The sequence below is a fragment of the Vanessa atalanta genome, chromosome 21 (genome assembly GCF_905147765.1).
Source record: "Vanessa atalanta chromosome 21, ilVanAtal1.2, whole genome shotgun sequence".
Taxonomy (NCBI): domain Eukaryota; kingdom Metazoa; phylum Arthropoda; class Insecta; order Lepidoptera; family Nymphalidae; genus Vanessa; species Vanessa atalanta.
Genome location: NC_061891.1, coordinates 6,848,334 through 6,867,473, shown reverse-complemented (window position 1 = coordinate 6,867,473; position 19,140 = coordinate 6,848,334). Strand labels below are relative to the sequence as shown.

At 32.3% G+C, this 19,140-nt stretch overlaps 1 protein-coding gene across 3 annotated transcripts in view; it reads left to right on the top strand.

The window, feature by feature from the left end:
* Window positions 1-14,832, top strand: part of LOC125072416 (stromal interaction molecule homolog) — a 47,190-nt gene extending 32,358 nt beyond the window's left edge. Inside the window, exons 6-14 of one of the 3 annotated variants that reach the window (XM_047683044.1) lie at window positions 4,858-5,051; window positions 5,349-5,468; window positions 5,712-5,879; window positions 6,437-6,571; window positions 7,717-7,837; window positions 8,734-8,796; window positions 13,443-13,536; window positions 13,906-14,082; window positions 14,407-14,832. In XM_047683044.1, the coding sequence (XP_047539000.1) occupies window positions 4,858-5,051; window positions 5,349-5,468; window positions 5,712-5,879; window positions 6,437-6,571; window positions 7,717-7,837; window positions 8,734-8,796; window positions 13,443-13,536; window positions 13,906-14,082; window positions 14,407-14,707 (1,373 nt within the window). In that variant the 3' untranslated portion in view covers window positions 14,708-14,832. Of the gene's footprint in view, window positions 1-4,854; window positions 5,052-5,348; window positions 5,469-5,711; window positions 5,880-6,436; window positions 6,572-7,716; window positions 7,838-8,733; window positions 8,797-13,442; window positions 13,537-13,905; window positions 14,087-14,406 lie in introns of those variants that run through there. The other 2 variants (XM_047683043.1, XM_047683045.1) reach the window with 2 other exon arrangements.
* The last annotated feature ends 4,308 nt before the right edge of the window (window positions 14,833-19,140 follow it).

Below are 19,140 nucleotides of genomic sequence, written 5' to 3'. Positions count from 1 at the left end.
ACAATAGCTGCGCGTGCTGCATCTTTCATTGATTTCCTGATCGGCGGCCGATATGTTGACTTGACGGATGAAGGTTTAATTGAGCTGGATTATTAATAACGCCACACGCTAGCGAACATTATTTATTTATAATTAAAACACAATTATTATAGAATTATAGACACATTTCATAAATGCATTTGCTATGTTGTAGTTGTACCTAACAAGATCAGATCGTGAGCTTAAAACCGTATAGTTATAATTCATGTAGTGTGTGCTTGAGGTCCTAGGTTCGCATGCCTAGTTTGGGTCAGTAAAATTTATGGCGTTTTTCTTTCAAGGAATTCATAACAACAGTCCGAGGAACAGTAATGTTGGCCACTCCGAAAAAATGTTAAGCAGTTTGTCTTGCGCAAACACTCGTGGACCACCACTATTACTATATAAACAAACATTATTATTATTATTAATTAAATAAATAAAATTTAATATAATATTATTATTGTTATATAAGATTTAGTTGCTCTAATAGACAAAACTGGAAAACTAACAATTATTTTGATCGATTTGTCTGTACCGTTTTGATAATTTAAAGATAAATTCAGAATGATTTTTTAGCTAGACATTTTCACAGTACAGTTATTCTGTGAGCAGAAACTCGAAACTCACCACAGAATACGAGTGTGAAATGTCAGAATGTGATATGCAACCTTGACTATAGTAATTATAAAATTTATAGGATACACGTATCAAAATTGCGTATCACCGTAATTCGGTTGTCAATATTTTACAGGATACGAAGTCATTTTTTACAGAGTCGCACTTCAATATTGTTGCTGATGACACTAAAAATTGTTTTAGTACGTAGTTGGATTCATTTTCTTTATATTATTAAAAATATTGTAGAGCTGTTATTTATCATACTACCGTTGACTGTGTAATTTAATGAATGTAATGATTTACGATCAACTGGTACATTTGCTCGTTTGCCTATATTAAAGCCAAGTAAAGCAATATCATAGTGATTTCTGATTAATAAAAATAACTGATTTATAGAAATTGTAAATATATACTAATATACATATATTAAGAGTTGTTATAATTAGTTGGGAACAGTATTTATTTTTTCTGCTCAATATCAAATCAATTAATAGGAATCATATGTAATTGGTTTATTTATCCTTATACGTCAGCCCAATAGAATCAAGTCTTAAAAATAGGTGAATTGTAGATCTTTGCAAATATATCTTATACAAATCCAAATTAAATATAAAATGTCTCACAAAAGACACAAAAAAAAATAGTTATGATGTGATAGCGAATTGCATTAATTGAATATGTGCGAATTTTGACAAGTAAATATGAAAATAACTCTAATTATCTTACACCTTGGGGTCGTAGGCGTAACTCAATTAATATTATACATTCATAGCTCATTCATAGCACCGCTGTGACACAATTGACACTAATAAATCGAATAAAAATGAAGAAAAACATCACGAGGAAATTATAGGATTGGAGCATTGTGCCAATATAAGACTAAAACCTTTTTAGAGTAGAGAGTAGAGCTGTATAAGGACATATTTGCCATGTAACAATATGAAAATACCAAAGCTATCCCTTGAGATGTTCATTGTAGTATTCACTTCTAGCTCTTCTATAACTTTACTAGGGATAGAGCTTTGTGTAAGCCTGTCTGAATAGGTAACACCCATCATATATTCTACCATCAAACAGCAATATCTTGTAATGTGTAGCGCCGATTTGAAGGTTGAGTGAACCAGTGTAAATACAGGCGCATAAATTCTTCGCTCCCTAAGTTGGTGGTGCATTGGCCATGTAGAGAATAGTAAAAAAATCTTACGGTGCCAATGTTTAGGGGTGTTAGTGGCCATTTGCCAGGTGGCTAAATTACTAAATTGCCGTCCGCTAATTTAATAAAAAAGGACATAGCTCAAGAGAAAATGTACGATATATAAAGACGATCATATAGCTAAGAAGTGAGCTCTTCCAGACAACGTTCCAGTAGCTGCGATTGTAAATAATAACATAAAAAACTAGCATCTACAAGTATGTATATGACAACAATTTTGCATTAATAGGCATAACCATTCAAATCTTACAATAAAAAATAATATTTATACTTAATATAATTTAAACTTTAACTCAGCGGACGAAGTTCCATTATCTCTTATCTAAACATTAAAACAAAAAGTATATAATGACATCGTGCGAACTTGTTACATCTTATTTAAAGATGTCGTTTTTCTAAAACGTTTATGAAGTCTTAATATTTGAGACTATATTGTATTTTCCTGCTTCGATTCTAACGTTCTCCTTGAGATTATGTATTTTATTCGCTATAAATTGTCATTCAAATGAATATTAAAGCAATTAATCATAAGTTTTATCTTATTTACGATTAACAATTAGCCATTGTGATGTATTTGTAGAACCTTTGTTACTTTCTAACAAAATATAAACTTTTTATTATTTAAAAAAACAACGCGGTTCAAAATGTGTTTTACTTTTAAGTTTAGAGTAATTGCTGTACTATCAGATCTGTTTGCTAGTTTAATTGCTTTGATCAAATAGGCATATAATATGAAGGAAATATTGAGGCTCAAATCTTGGATCGCAGTGTTTGTTATGTGTAGAAATTCCATAATTCAATGTGTTTCCAAAGCGTCAATGAAAAAAAAACATTGCATTACTCTGTCGAAAAATTCTCATAAGCAACCCGGAGTCTCAGACAGCAGTGTTAGACTCCCGCGCCTCGTAAAATACGTTGAGCCAATGATCTTGCGCCTCATGTCTCAAAGATCATATCGGATCGTAATTCAATATCGTAGGTTATCAGACTATGAGGGCTAGAAAATAGAAAGTGTATATAAGTATTAGCACACACTTGTCCTCTTCAATATCTTCTATTCGATTAGCAAAACTTTCAGATTTGATAGCGTTTTCGCTACTAAGAATCGGCCCTCACATTATTTATTATTAACTGGGACAAAACATTGCTTATCCCATAGACTTTACTGGTACTGTAAGAAACATGAATCATTCATCTAATCACTAATGCGCCGCCAGCCTTTGGAACTATGACTTTATGTCCCTTGTGCACTGTCTCGCTCATACTTCAAACCAGAACACACCAATGATAAGTATTGCTGTATTGCGGTAGAATATATAATGAGTGGTACCTACCCAGGCGGGTTTAAACAAAGCCCTACACCAATAACTAAAAATAGTTTGATGAAATTGTTGTGTTTGAAGATCATCTTTATAAATGATACTTTTTTTAAGTTTCCTTTTTAAATAATCCAACCATTATTGAAACCAACAGAAGTACATTATTCAAATGTTTTAATACTTTCGACACTTGTTCTTTTTATTCCTCATAAACTAGATTATTATCTACGTGATCTATGGAAAAACCATCTTTAAAATTTTAATACATTTTTATAGACTACACGTTACTAACACCATAATGTTTTATTTTTCTTAGAAACTGCTACTATTTACGGTTTCAATCTTAACGCTTAGCAGATATTATGTAGAAACAAAAATTACATCAATTATTATAGAACAAAATTACAAACAAAAAAATATAGTACGTAATTTACATTAGTGACGAAAATTACATATTATTTATTTATATCACATAAATATTTAATTTTAAGTTAGATGTAAACTACAAATTATATACTTCATTGTATCAAAAAACAACACCAGGAAAGAAAACAGGGAATATTTATTTATATAATGTACGCCACGCACATTTAAGTAAAACCAAATGAATTTGCATGTTTAGAATGTTTTTCCTATTATTTCTAAAATTATTTTACTTACAATACTAAGCAAAAACTGGAATACAAAAAAAAACGATTGAGAAAAATCTACTGAACTATTTTAATTTGGTGGTGGTAGGGCTTTGTGCAAGCCCGTCTGGGTAAGTTCTACCCACTCATCAGATATTCTACCGCCATATAACAGTACTCTGTATTGTTGTGTTCCGGTTAGAATGGTGAGTGATCCAGTGTAATCACAGGCACAAGGGACATAAAATCTTAGTTCCCAAGGTTGGTGGCGCATAGGTGATTTAAGGAATGGCTAATATTTGTTACAGCGCCTTTGTCTATGGGCGGTGGTGACCACTTACCATCAGGTGGCCCATAAGCTCGATCGCCAGCCAATGCCATAAAAAAATCTATTTCTCGCTTAGGGAGAGAATTCAGTCAAAATTTAAATTGAGAAAGAGAATGTAACAAATAATACAAGTAAAGTTTTTAAATCTTTAACCGACAGATTATCACTTATATTTATTCATTTATTCATCTGTTAAACTAAGTCAAACAATAGCAATTAATAGTAATAATAAAATTAATGAAATAGTATGAGTACATTATAAGAGCGATTACGTTGACGACTGCACTAGCGTTATAAGAATCATGATATTGTCAATTAACATTGTCGTTAGTTGTCTAAGCGTTATTAAGATACGTGTACTAATAACATTTTCATTCTAGCATATGGCTTATCCGCTAGACGCAAAGGATTCGAATTCGACGTCGGGTTGATATAAAGTTATGTAATTTTTCCTGGTAAAGAATTATCAGTAGCAGCCCGACAGCACGTGCTTTAAAAACATGTAAAGCCGTAGGGTTAATATTTCTTCTAGGTCCGTTCTTTAATCCAGAGAGAGTGAATAGAGAGTGCGCCAATAATTGAGCTTACTCTTGTGCTCTATAATGTCTCGTATGGCATTTTATATATCTATATGGCATATCTATACGCCGTGGCCAATTTTTGCTCAGGAGATCGATAATCTACATTTTTATTTAAAAATTCCCTTAAACTACATCTTGTCCCTAGAAGGCAGTCGATGGAAAGACTGGTTACTGGCATCTCTCCTGCTGGGCGCTGTAGTCGGCGGCTGGGCGGCGCTTCGTGCTGGCCGCGCAAGCCGCCATCAAGTGCAACGTATGCTGCGGGATATGGAACAGCTGAGGAAAGCTGAGATGGCTCTCGATGATATGCAGAAGGAGCTCGAGAAAGCTAGATTGGAACAGGTAGGGGATCTAAGACATATTTTTTCATTTTCCTATTTAAGTGCAACCAAAAAGATGATGAACTCTAGATATTTTTGTCTTAGAGCAACATCAAAGTCAAACTGTAAAACCTAGAAAACAGTGCATATTAATACCGATTGATTTGAATTGGAAATCTTATTTAAATAAAGATAAACGTTTGGACGTTTAGCACGCACGAAATCATAATTTCATAAGATCAACAGAATCGAGGTTATAAATATAAAAAAGAAAATTTTATAATTAACTGTTTATGACCAATTTGTGATTTAATTTCAGGAAAATGTGACTACTGAGAAGCAAAACCTAGAAAAGAAATTACGAGAAGCTGGCGATACGCCGCTTTTGAATTCTGCCTCGTCTGATCTCGAAGTGACGCAACTGAAAGCTGAAATAGAAGTAGGCCAACTGTTACTTTACTATACTTTACAAAATACTTTAGTAAATATACGCTATATACTATTTTATTTATGTAATTAAATCATTACTAATAAGTAGTTAAATTTCTGATTGTGATTGAATTCGAGTTGTCCGAATGAAACTGATCATGAGTTTATATGATATACCCTTAAAAGATTGATTGCTATTTCGATATAAAATTTGATAGTAGAGTTTTTCATTTCTTTTTCTACGAATTCGTAGATGCTTAGAGGTGAACTACGTCGAGCCGAAGGAGAACTTGAAGACAGATGCTGGGCTCCTCCTCCAGGACTACAACAATGGCTGCAACTGACCCATGAGGTGGAAAACAGGTCATACTTAAGAAAGAAACAGCAGGCAGACGGTCAATTGCAACAGGCAAGGGAAGCGGTAAGTCAATAAATATTAAGTTTGATTTTAAAAATCAATATAATATTTAGGAGTAATATGTCTTAATATATACTAATTGCAAGGTAATGTAACAGCAGCTCCAAGTTCTAAGTACATACGATACACATTTGACATTTTTTTTCTATACGTGTCGATTTTGATTGATTTGTTTGACAGAGTATATGGCAAGTAGACGCATTAATCTGCGGCTTGCGGCATATATTCATCAATGCACTACCAACCTTGGAAACTAAGTTGTTATGTCCCTTGTCAACCCCCCCCCCCCCTGTATTTAACAATTGCTCTGAATACTGGCTTAGACTTCAAACCCGAACTTAACAATAACAAGGATTGTTGTTTGGCGATATATACGACAAATGGGTGGTACCAAGAAGGGTTACATAATACAGTATAAATAAATTAGGCCTAAGATAATTTAGTGGTGGCGCGGCTGAAAAATCTTCGGTTAAAATTCCAGTGTCCTAACGTTTGCTCTTAAATTACAAAGAATACCTCATTTGTCTAAGACGCTTATTTTTATATTGATATTGTTTCAGTGCGAGAAATTGCGTAAGAAGCGGTCGAGTTTGGTTGGCGCGTTCGTGTCTACGCACGGGAAGTCGATAGACGACGTGGACCGCTCCATCGTGGAGGCGCGCACCGCACTCAACGAGGTCACGCAGGAGCTGCAGGTACGTCCGTGCTCTTGCCTAGCCACAATACTGGCTCATTAATTCACGAACCGATAGATAACAATATAAAAGCATTCATTACCAATATAAATTATGTATTTTATAACCAATTATGTATACGATGCAAAAAATTGGTCAATTTTATTTCACGGGAAGATATATTCTCGAAATCATCTGATCCGATGTTCAAATGAATGAGTATTTTGATAACGTGAAAGATAATGCATTCAATTTAAATAAAGTTGTAATATTATTGAATACAAATTATTATATTTTGGTTTGAAAATGTTCATTTCGTGCATTAAGTTAAGGCACTCGAATCTTGGTATTGCACTATGTGTTTTTGTGAATAGCATTTATCAACCACAAGGTTTTATTTGATTAAATCTAATATATCTAAATTGTTTTTCTGTGCAACTTCAACTAGAGCTTTACGGATTTGACGTGGGTAAGAGTGTCGAAAACTATGAAGTTAGTATATTTTATTTCATTGGTGTATATGTCTCGTACCGTGTATATTGAAGGAAAAACAAATATATCGAGGAGATAATTCGAAAGCCAAGCACGAAACATATGCTACTTGATACTTGTTTTATATTTCTTTTATGAGGCTGAATTACTGCTACCTCTTAAATTTGGATAGAATTCGGTATTATAAAAGAAACAATGAAACAAGGCGACGACAGACAAGAGAGCAAGATGACGTTTCACAAGAAGTTATTATGTATTCGTATAGTTCTATACTAGTTCAGTATTATTATTTTGCACAATATATAATTAACTTGAAGCAATAAATAGCAAAACAATGAATTGTCAATCATCAACCACATAATATACTTTATGTCCTATTAAATACTCAATTAAACAGTTACAAATTATTATGATTTAAATACGAGATATAAAAATTGAAACAAAGAAAATTTGTTGGTTAAAAGGTGGCCCTCAAGGTTTCTACCTGGGTCCATAACTGTGTCTCGTTTATGTTATAGACAATATTTTTAAAAGAAGTGATGATGATTGTTTAAACTTAATATATATATATTATATTTTAGTTTAAGACGTTGATTGTGCATGATACTTTAAATTTATACTCTTCAAATATTTCAGTGATAAACATACTAAGCGCTATACAATATTTATTTTAGGAACGAATGCATCGATGGAAACAAATCGAGCGTCTCTGTGGCTTCAACATAATCAACAACAACGGCTTACAGTTCCTTGAGAGCACTTTGTACAGGACTGCTAATGGACGACAAGGAAGAGGTTCGTTGACAATATTTCATTCCTCAGAATGTTTTTCAATGCAATCATCAAACGAAACTGTTTGAGGTGGAGGTTCCTAATTAAATTGGGGAATAGTTGCTTACTAGGTAATGATAACACTTAACCATCATAAAATTTATAAATCTTTACTTTTGTTTCTGCTAGTCATAAATACCGGTGGTCTAAATTAATATTAACATCATAGCAATATCAGCTTACAGTTATATATATTCTTATATACTTTAATTTTTGTACAGTTTGAAAAGTACGAAATATGAACTTAAACTCTGCAAAACTTGGTCATTATTGGCAATAAAAAATCGAAGAAATTGTCAAATAATGTGAATACACTTAATGTGTTTTTTTTTAATGTAATTATATCACATTTAATACAATTTAGCAACCTGCACTCGTCCATTGTAATATACTGATCCCGAATCCCGACATTTATCAACGCTTACATGACAATATTAAACTCATGCTAAATAGCCATACACAATTTTTTTGCAAGTGCTTCGCAGTCAAGGCTGTAATCCGACACTCAGTTGAACTTAAAAAGTATTACTTATCCATTTGATTATATGTATATATGTATTTTATTTATTTATGTATATGTAATATATTATTATTATAGTATGTTATAATTATTATATTGTGTTATTATTTTACACCCATTCTATGATGTGATCCTTTTTATTACTATTATTATTTATTATCTAAACTTGCTTAAATATCCTTGTTTCTTTAGTCTTATAGTGTAATTTCACAAAGAGATCGCTAAAAATAAAAGGCCGCCTTTGCACGCTCTTAACCTGCTTTTTAACCCTGTGCTATAACGATTGAATATATTTTGCGTGGATGATTACCTAATACTATAAACTTTCTAAAATTTTCAGTCCGTATGAGCAGTTCCCAGGATGACTTGAGTGTAGGCGACGATACGTCTCTTTGCGGCTCAGGTAAGCTCGAAGACGGTTCTGTGTGCCACGACCACATCGACTAATGTTATTTACTGTATTGAAATGTACGCACGATCATACGTTACGACTATATACTGGTAGCAAACTCTAATACACCCTGTATTAGAGCTTGCTATGCTAGGAAAGGAACATGAGTTTAAAAAAATACATTTACAAATAGTTTTCAGTTTTGCATTTTTTTTTTTTGTAGAAGATTATTCTGAACCGGTCCAAAATCGTGGCGGTCCAAATGCATTTGAATTCTTCAAATTAATTTAAATTTTAAAATTTTAACATGTTCACGTTCTTAGTAAACATAGGGCTTAAGCGCTTCTTTAGAATTGCTCGTATTTGCTGTGTAATAAATATGCCAATGTTCGACAAAGTCTGTAAGGGTTTTTACAAGGGGGCTTATTATGCTGCAAAACAATGACACCCGATTGTGGGTCGCTGCGTTGACCTCCAACACCGCGCTTTTGTGTAATGTATCGTTTATACAATTATTGGTGAAACCATCACTTGTGCTTTCAAAATATTTTATTCAAGCTTCTACTGTCTCTAATATTACGCTACTCGGGTTCCCTGAAATGTCTAATTAGCATCAGGCCCAATGAAGTCTCCATCTGTCAATGCCATAAATTGTACAGCTCTCCTTGGTTGTTTGGTATAGTGGGAGAATATCTTCAACGTAATTTTAATGGTAAGGGTAAATTGGGATATTTTGTTCGTCTGGAAAGTGTCTGGTTTTAAAATTTCAAGCCACTTTTACTGATTTAAGAATTGCTTATTTTTTTTATTCAAATTAAGAATCTCATTTCGAATGAAATCATTCATTTTATTTTAATATATAATGATTTGTGTGTAGGAAGACGAAGTCAAAAGTAAAATATTTTCAATGAAAACAATTGGGACAAGGAGACAGGGGCGAGAGGGAGACAGATATAGAAACGTGTTTTGCGTTTATCGAATGGACGATCTAAAAAGAGAAAAATATTTGTCACCAAAATTAAAATTTAACGAAACAACTTAATCCCATATATATAATCTTCTGTTTGTTAAGTATCGTTGTGCGTACAATTCAAATGTTTGTAAAGCATCACAAATTATATTTACAAAGTTTTAAATTAAATTTGGTTATGTTATTGTACTGCTACGCGTGCATACGGTGCTAAAGTTAATTCGATTTTGGATTGGATTTGATAAAAGCAATCGACTGTAATTTTTATTTCATATTATTAATAGTTGTGTGTTGGCTAGCTTGTTTTAAATGCAATAGAAATTTATAGCCTCTATTTATTTTTAGAAATGTTTTTACTTTATTATATGTTAAGACTTGTAAACACACAGTAGAAAGAAACACACGCGTCTGTTGTGTTATAGAAGATAATGTGTACTTAAGTTATACACTATTTAAAAGAAACAAAAAAAAATAAAAAATTGAAAGGCTGAAAATAAAAATATATTTATATAATTGGTTAATTAAAATTTATTCGTATCACGGCATCATGTCCTTTTTATATTATATTAAATCACTAACAAATATTATTCATAGTAACAAATTGGTCCAAGTTAGAAAAACAAAAGACAATCTTACATGTATACCATTTATAAATTAATTGGTTTATTTATTTTTTAATAATATCAAGCTCAAAATATGTGACCAATTATTATTATCTTTGTTGAGTAGCTATATTATTAGACTTAAGTAGAAATACATTATATATTTTTTTAACTTATAATATAAGATAATTGATCTTAACATATATTTTATAACATTTATAACAAAACAAATGTGATCGTTTTCATTATGAATAAAATGAAATATTAATTTCATTTTTTAGTCATTATCTGGCTAGGTTTTAATGTAAGTGAAAAAAGAATTGAGTTCCTGTATCATTCTTGTTGCTGGATATTTTTTTAATAGGTAATGTTACTTAATTTGTTTAAATTTAAAAAAAAACGAGAAGAGAAAAAAGAAAGAAGGTATTTGACAGCTATCACTTTTAGTGTTTTTAACAATTTCATACAATTCTATAATAAGAGCCAGGCATAGCGATAAGAGCCTTTGATAATTTGCATGAACAGACAACTTGAAAAAAATATCAGCATGTGACAGAATTGAAACCTATTTGTCATAAACTTTTTAGATATTTTACTCACTTCGAGTTCAAAGAAGTTTCACATAAAATACACACAATCTAAGATGGTCGGTTTGATGTTGGTTTGTTATGTATAAAGTTAGTGATGTACTTTTATTTGCTCCTAGAACTTGTTTGTGTAACAATTATATTGCGAATATTTTTTTGCTTCTCTTATATAATTACTTAGCAATATTTTAATAATACAATAATATATTTTAAAGACTAATGATATTTTATATTTAGTAAATACATACATTTTTAGGGCAGAAACTTATTAAAATATATTGAAAATTATATTTAAAAAAATTTTTTTAATGGTAATGTATGTATAATGTGATGGGTATTTACAAATTGCCATTACCCCCAATAACAAACATTAAAGTCGACTTTGGCTTTAAAAATAACACTCCGTATCACTTTCTAAACTAAAATGGCCTCTTGTGAATAACGTCTGACCGGCGATCTTAAATTGCGAGTATTATTCCTTTTTGCTGTGACTGGGTTGAATTTGATGTGCCAAAAAACTTTTTTTTTCTGAAGCTGACTGTACAAAGCCTTAGCCACAACTACCTTAATTTTTCTATGTTTTATATGTATTAAAAGTTATAAATTAACCAATCCAATCGTCTCAGATCATTTACTCATGTCATTTCGTTTATCTGAAAAAATAAATACATTTTAATTCGAATGCTTCAGTTGAAGTGTACAGTACAAAATAAGTCTCAAACATTTTTGTTTATTGTAATGCGTTAGAATATAATATTTATTTTGTTACCATAGATATTTTTATAATGTATGTATAATTTCATTAGTATGAATAAATGGTTTATCAAATTTCATGTCATCACAATCCGTAGGAAGCTTTCAGGCTCTTTAGTAATACACATGATGTCACCTGACGGTAAAAAGCATGTATGAAATAGTCCTAATTTTTTTTAAACTACATTCAGCTTTGGGTGTGGGTTTCTTTAGCTTTGTGCATGTTATCTGTAGTTGCATCTCTTATTTTCTGACTATATTAGGATTTCGAAAAATATATCATTGCCTTGCTTCATTTATATTTCATTTTCATTTGAACTGTATATAAAAATCATCACATATAAATATAAAAGAATATCATATATATTGTACATGCAAATTGCAAATTTAGTTCTATCAATTCCTAATTTGAATAAACAAATAGCACCGATAAAATAAACTTTAATAGCAAGCTATACATAAAAATAGTAATTCTTTAGTTTGCCAGTGATAATAAAAATGCTAATATTACAATAACGTTTATATTCAGATTTTAAATTGCGTTTTTGTCCTTATCAAAGCCAGAAAATTTTAGTAAATATCTAAGGAAAGATCAGTAATTATTAATGATAAAGAATTATTAAGTTATTTGATAGTCAAATAACTTTATTAATAATGTTCCATTCAAAATTGCAATGACTAATTTTATTTATTAATAATTTACAAGTTTTTTTACATGTAGTTTTTCAGGTCAAATTCGAAACTGATCTAAAACCAAGCCCAACGAACCGTTTAAATTGATATTTTGCACACACATGGTTTTGGTAACAATACATCCTAGTATAATAAATTTTATTCGTTCTAATACATTAATAAAATAAATTAAAGTAATTAAATATTTTTATAACAATTCCGTAATTCAAAAGGTATTATTTACATAATAATATAATATATAATAAACATTTCATTACATAACGGGGTTACTATACCTTTTAAGTTTTAGCCAATTTATCTTTGCACGTTTGAAAGCTTTTGACGATTGTGATTTTGTTTTATTTTTGCCCTTTCCGGCTTTTAGTATTGCAAGTTCCTTTGATATGGCAACATTTAAATTTAAAGGTAAGAATTTGTTGTATTATATGGTTTTATCGGCGACAGCTTCCTTAGTCGTACTATCGGGGATAATTTATTTCATACATGCTTTTAATACTGGTGTATATGAAGAATATTTTAACACGTAATACTCTTTATAGTAAACATTGTATAGCTATTGTATGTGTTTATAAACAGGATGTCTTCTTCAATCGAATGTCAAATTAATGATGTTAGAAAGAGAGAAACTGATTTTTATCGTTCGCTGTACAATGTTTATGGTTCTGTATTAAACATAATTAGATATAAACATGTAAGTTAGAAGGTGCTACCCTCCACGTTAAAATATTATCGGCGTGCATTAGTATGTGTTAGTGACGCTCGTACTTACATGATATCTTGGTGGGCGTGAGTCGACTAAGAGTAGAGATAGCAAAAAAATACAAATCATATATTATTTAGCGTGGAGAGACTCGCCATCGTGCATAATTAGATCAATATTTTAGTAATATTTATGCATGTAATAAATTAGTTTCAGTTTAAAAAAATGTTTGGTGTTTCTCCATAATACTACTCACACGAATGTAACGAGAATTTAAATAATAATGTCAGCGATCAGAGGTTATTATCGATATTAATGTGTGAATAGAATATTTATATAAAATAAAATTCTAGTGACGGAAGCATTTGGATGGCGAGAGGATTCGTCTGGCAGTGAAGAACCTGATGCACCACATTATCCGTTAGATCTAAGACTAGCCGAGGCCAGGCGAGTATTTTTATATCTCTACATGTATAGAAATATTACAATTTTGTAAAATATCACGTCGTAAGATCTCGAGCAAATACAAATGTAGATTGTAAGTTCATAGTTACTTCAAAAAGGAACGTGACAGGTCCAATTATTTGCACTGACCGTTTTCACGTTCACTAAATAATTTTTGGTAAATTGATTTTAATTATAAATAAATTTAAAATTTTCTGTTCATATAATCGATGACAAACCTTCCTAAAACTAACATTTTAGTGTGGCATCACTTTAACTTAAATTAATTAGTTTCTTTCCATGTTAATTATTAAAAAAAACTCTTCTTACATTCTAAATTAAAATAAAGATATTTTTAATATTTAATTACAGATTACAATTAGAAGAGAGGTTAGCACAAGAGGCAAGAGAGAAAAGACAAGACGAAAGGAGGGCAGAGGACAGGAGAGCAATAGACGAACGCACGAGGAGCTCCTACAACGATGTCAGGAAGAGTCCAACAGACGAGCGCAGGCGAGACCCCGTGCACTTCGTACTGGGGGGGGACAAGTGAGTGGAATGTTAATTAGATATCTGATATACTACAGACAAAACCGGACCTGCTGACCTAAGTAGAAAAAAAAAGTAAGTTACAGACTTGGAAAAAATACCACGATTCTCACAAATACTGCCTGGTTCGGCTCGAAGTCTCAATTTCATTAACTCGCTTAAAAAATATTCTATCGAGTTTTTTTTTTAAATTATTTATTTAAATATCAAACGTCACACTCACACCGAATGAAATATAAAATATCTCACAATAACCGCGCCGACGTCCCATATTACGAAGCCACCGAACTCGCCGGACGAGTGCACTAATCGAGCTCGTTGCAGCGTGAACTGGACGGGCGAGGACCTCCCGCGCGCCGCGCACTCGGCGTCGCAGCCGCAGCTGCGCGCCGCCGCCCGCGCGCCGCTGCCCCCGCCGCGCCGCGCGCCCGCCGCCCCCGCCGCGCCCGCCGCCCCCGCCGGCGCCATGCAGCGCTCGCGCAGCACGGACGTGGTGGCGGGCCCCGCGCGCGCCGCCGAGGAGGAGTCCACCGACTCGTCGCTCGTGGACGACGAGGGCGTGCCGAAGCCGCGCCGGCGCCGGATCCACCTCCCGTTCGGCAAGAAGGCGAAGACCCCCGCGTGACCCCCCGGGGGAGCCCCCCGCCCGTCGACGAGTCGGCCCGGTGTCGTTTCGCACGTTTGCCTTTCGGTGTTAGTTGAATTGCACGTATTTAATTCTTATTTCGTGTCGTGTAATGTTTTCGCTCCTTCGAATTATTCCATATTCTTTTTCTTTTTTTTTAATTGTTACGTCCCTCCTCCTTTAAATCTTTCGTGTCGTCGCTTCGTAATCGTGTAGTTTTCCGATGTGTGATATTTCGAGCTATTTTAATTCAATTGATTTGTGAGCCGTAGCGTACGCTTTCGAATATAAATCGGTCGTGTCGATTTCGTCCCCTTTACTTTTTGGAATGTTTCGTGGAGTTTAATTTATATTATTTTAATTTTTATTTATGACTTGTATTAGATAATTTTACATTAAATTCGATATTTTTATTCTTCGTTTTATATGAATGCGATAAACTGTGCTTAATATATATTTTTTAATTTGATTAGATGTTTTCAAATATTTCTCTTGTGAGTACGAAGAAGCAATATTTTACCTGTATACCATTACACTTAAATAGTAAAACTCCTATTATAGAATAAGTTAAAATTAAGGTTAGAACTTAATAACCTGAAAGGCTATACTTAGTGAAAATTTTACAAAATATTACTTAATAATATTGACTTAAAAGTTAAATTTGTATTTTACAATGGTTCGTTAATTGGAAGTTAAATTAAGATAAGGATTATTTATACATTGGAATCTGTTTGAACTGCGAAGTTCTCGAATACTTAAACAAGTGAACGTCCAATGTTAAGAATTGTTTACAAAAATCAGTACACATGATAAATTTTATATATATGTACATGTCTCAAACAATATTGGTTGTGTTAAAGCATAAAATTCATGTGTCGTAATATTTTTTTATTAATTATATAATATATTATTTTAAACATAACTATATCGCGTCATTCCCTGTTGTTTATGTAGTATGATAGCGATATAATTGCCCTATAGATGTAATGAATAATATTTAAGGCAATTCGGTGCTATGTGAATATTATCAGACTGAATACCACAATGGATCATGTTGGTTAATATTCGTTATTTGTGGTACAAGAAATTGTATGTAGATTTTACTTATTACTTTCTGATGATTTTTTTTGTATTTATATCGTCAGATGTAAACCGATAAGTATTCAGGAGTAATCATAGACATAGAGAAAGGGTTGAGCAATAGCCTTAGGAAATCATCACCGTGTAGAAAGAGACAAAGCGACTTCATTTAATTTATTTACAAAGGACAGAATGGACATCTGATTGTAATACTATACTTTACACCATCAGTGACTCACTCAATGAGAGATCTAACATATTCGTTGTTAGTAGCAGAGTAATATGTGAGTTCAATTTTACATAGGCTCTACTGACATCGTTTTCCAATACCCAACGCCTCTATGGTTTTGTAATGTCAGAATATCAGCTATTTGCTACACAATCGCTTTGTCTCTTTCACACTTTTCCAACAGAATTTATTTTGCACTTGTACATAGATCGCCCAGTAGAATCTCACTGTCCATGAGAGTAACAATCTCCGTATGTCAACCGTTATCAATAGTTTATGTTATTACTAATGTACTTAATAATCATTTATCGGTTAACGCCGTAAAGTGACATGATTTACGCGAGTACAAAATGACATCTCAGATCGTTTTCTGTTCAATATAGTCCAACGTTATTGTTTAATTTTTTCATTGAAATTTTTAGTTATATAAATGTCACAAGTCTGCGAATGTTGCAGTATTATGGACAATGTTGATAACATTATACAGTGTCGGTTTTGGGCACATTACGACGTGTGCGGATTATTGCAAATATGTACTAGGCTGGTCCTAGTAGAATTTGGAGAAACAATTATTTGAATAAAACCGCTGAGGTGATAGTCTATATTTTTAATACCTAACTTAGCGCATTATATTCTCTAAAGCTGGCACTGTGTATGTACTTCCTTAAGGGATACGTAAAAGAAGAATGTCAATTTATAATGTATTGGTGCTTTTACGGCCAATAAGGATGATCGTGTAAACCAGAGGTCTTCAAACTACGGCCCGAAAACTGACTGGATATTGTTGCCGACACGAAATTATGACGACATATCTAAGTCATGTCCCATCAGTATACATATGTGGAGTAGTCAGTTCGTCCCTGACTCTGGGAGACTTGGAGACCATTGGTGTAAACGAACCTCAGATCTGACAGTTGTGTAACAAAAAGACAAATCGTGATATAAACGTTGTTACTTATAAAATAAAATTTATCCTAAAAATCTTGTCTATTATTATAAATCAGTTCTTTTCGCTCTTTTCATTTCACTATCCAACTACAAAGGCTCATGTAAATTTACATTTATTTAATACGTTATGAAGGACACTTCATACACAAAGATAATTCTCCTTACCGGCACTCCATACGTATTTCCTTATCCATAATTTTAGTTTTGAATAAAATCTATTTTGTTATTAAAAAAGTCGCTTGCTGAGTGACACCGTCGGCCCAAAAACATTTCATGAAGGTGTTTAAATAATTACAATTTTAAATTTATGACCGTTTTCTAGAATCCTATTTCAAAAGCAAAAGCGTATAGGTACTGTCCCTCAAAAGAAAACTAGTACAAGATTACGTCGTTCCTTAGATCAAAAAATACAACAGGTGGAGGGCGAAGAACATACTTTTTTTTTTTAATCTTGATTGAGTATTGCTGTTTTCCCTACTGGCCTTTATAGCGTCACCGAATGTTGGGGCGAGTGTTAAGACTCCGCCTTAAGGTGAACCCTTTTGGGCTCGAGAGAGTGACGTTTGTCCTGAGGGTGTCTCCTATGAGATCGCACTTCGACTCAGAACGTAGTCGGTGGGGGACAACTTTCGACAAGATAAGAAGAAATTAAGAAACAAGTAAATATTTGATAGTTTTACGACAGGGTATTATTCTACAATGTTTGAAAAAGTACTTCAAATTATTATTTTCCCTAATGAAAGCCACAAAAAAATATATTTCCAAAACACTCTTTCTTGCCATAAAATTAAATTAAATTTTAAACCTTTTTTTATTGTCATTTTTTTACTGTCATTTTGATGACGTCAGATTGTCATAAACAACAGTCGTGTATGTACGACCGGTACTCATTCAACGTTAACGGCTACAAATATTTGGTGTTTTTAGGAAAATAATGAATTACAATCGCTATCGCTGGAGTGTAATGTACAAATACTAGCATTAAAACTCCAGAAAAATTGTTTATTAAAGTGCCAGATGACATTTAAATGAAAGTTTTTGTCTATAAATTTTAATTTTTATTAAATTTTATAATTTATTTTTCATTACCGAAAATACCCTATTGCTTAATAAGTGTTAATCTCACATCATCGTCAATATTTTTAGTACTTTTTACCCGCCAACTTTGTTGAAGTCATTTGCCATGATTGCCTATTTAAGGGCACGGTTGAGCATAACGTATTGACGTAAACCTGGGATAATAACATTAAAAATCGACGTCGATAATTTTTAATAAAACAGTATTTTTTTATAATTATGGATAAAACTTTGTACTTTGTACATGTAAATTTAAGAATAATGTTCACATCTTAATAAGTAAAATTTGCATATACCTACTATTTAACCCTTAGACCGCAGCGGGCATCGAAAGTGTAAAGAGACTTCTGGCAGATTTTTAGAGATTGATCTATTTCTTGTAGTTTATTTAGAAATCAATAAATTTACTGTCTAAATATTCAAACCCTGGTAACCCCATATTGATCAGGTCAAATAGTCTTTCTCTCAGTTTCTTTTCCATTCAGACCTTCATCAGTTTTGATTATAATTTTATAAATTTACCTGTATAATTTATGAACATTCCGTCAAAAAAATAATATTTTAGGTTTACAGCCAGATTTTAGCAAGTGATGGCTTAATTACGCGGAATTCATACATTATTAGAAACTTGTCCCAGTCGATTTAGCTAAAAACTTTTATAGCCAAAAGCAGCAACAACTAACCTAGATTATATAAACTATAGAGCTCAAACTTAAAGCCTTTAACTCAATCCCGTTCCGTACTTCGGATATAAATGTTAGTCACTTGATCCAAAACTAGATCCGTCACAATATCCTAGTTTTTTTAAAAGTTCCATAATAGTGAATAATGAGACTGATCAATGTTGCTTCATTTATAAATATATTCACTGACATAAAAATCAATACATCGTTTTTCTATTGCTGCATTATTATATTTTATATATGTATATATATATATATATTTTCAAATACTAATGTATTTCAAATAACAGCTGAGACAAGTCTGTATTTCTTATACCGTATCTAAATAACTTCATTTATTTTTAACTAAACAGACATTTACTATGACATGTATATTATTAGCAAAGAAGTAAAGATTTAACAGGTTTAAGACAGGA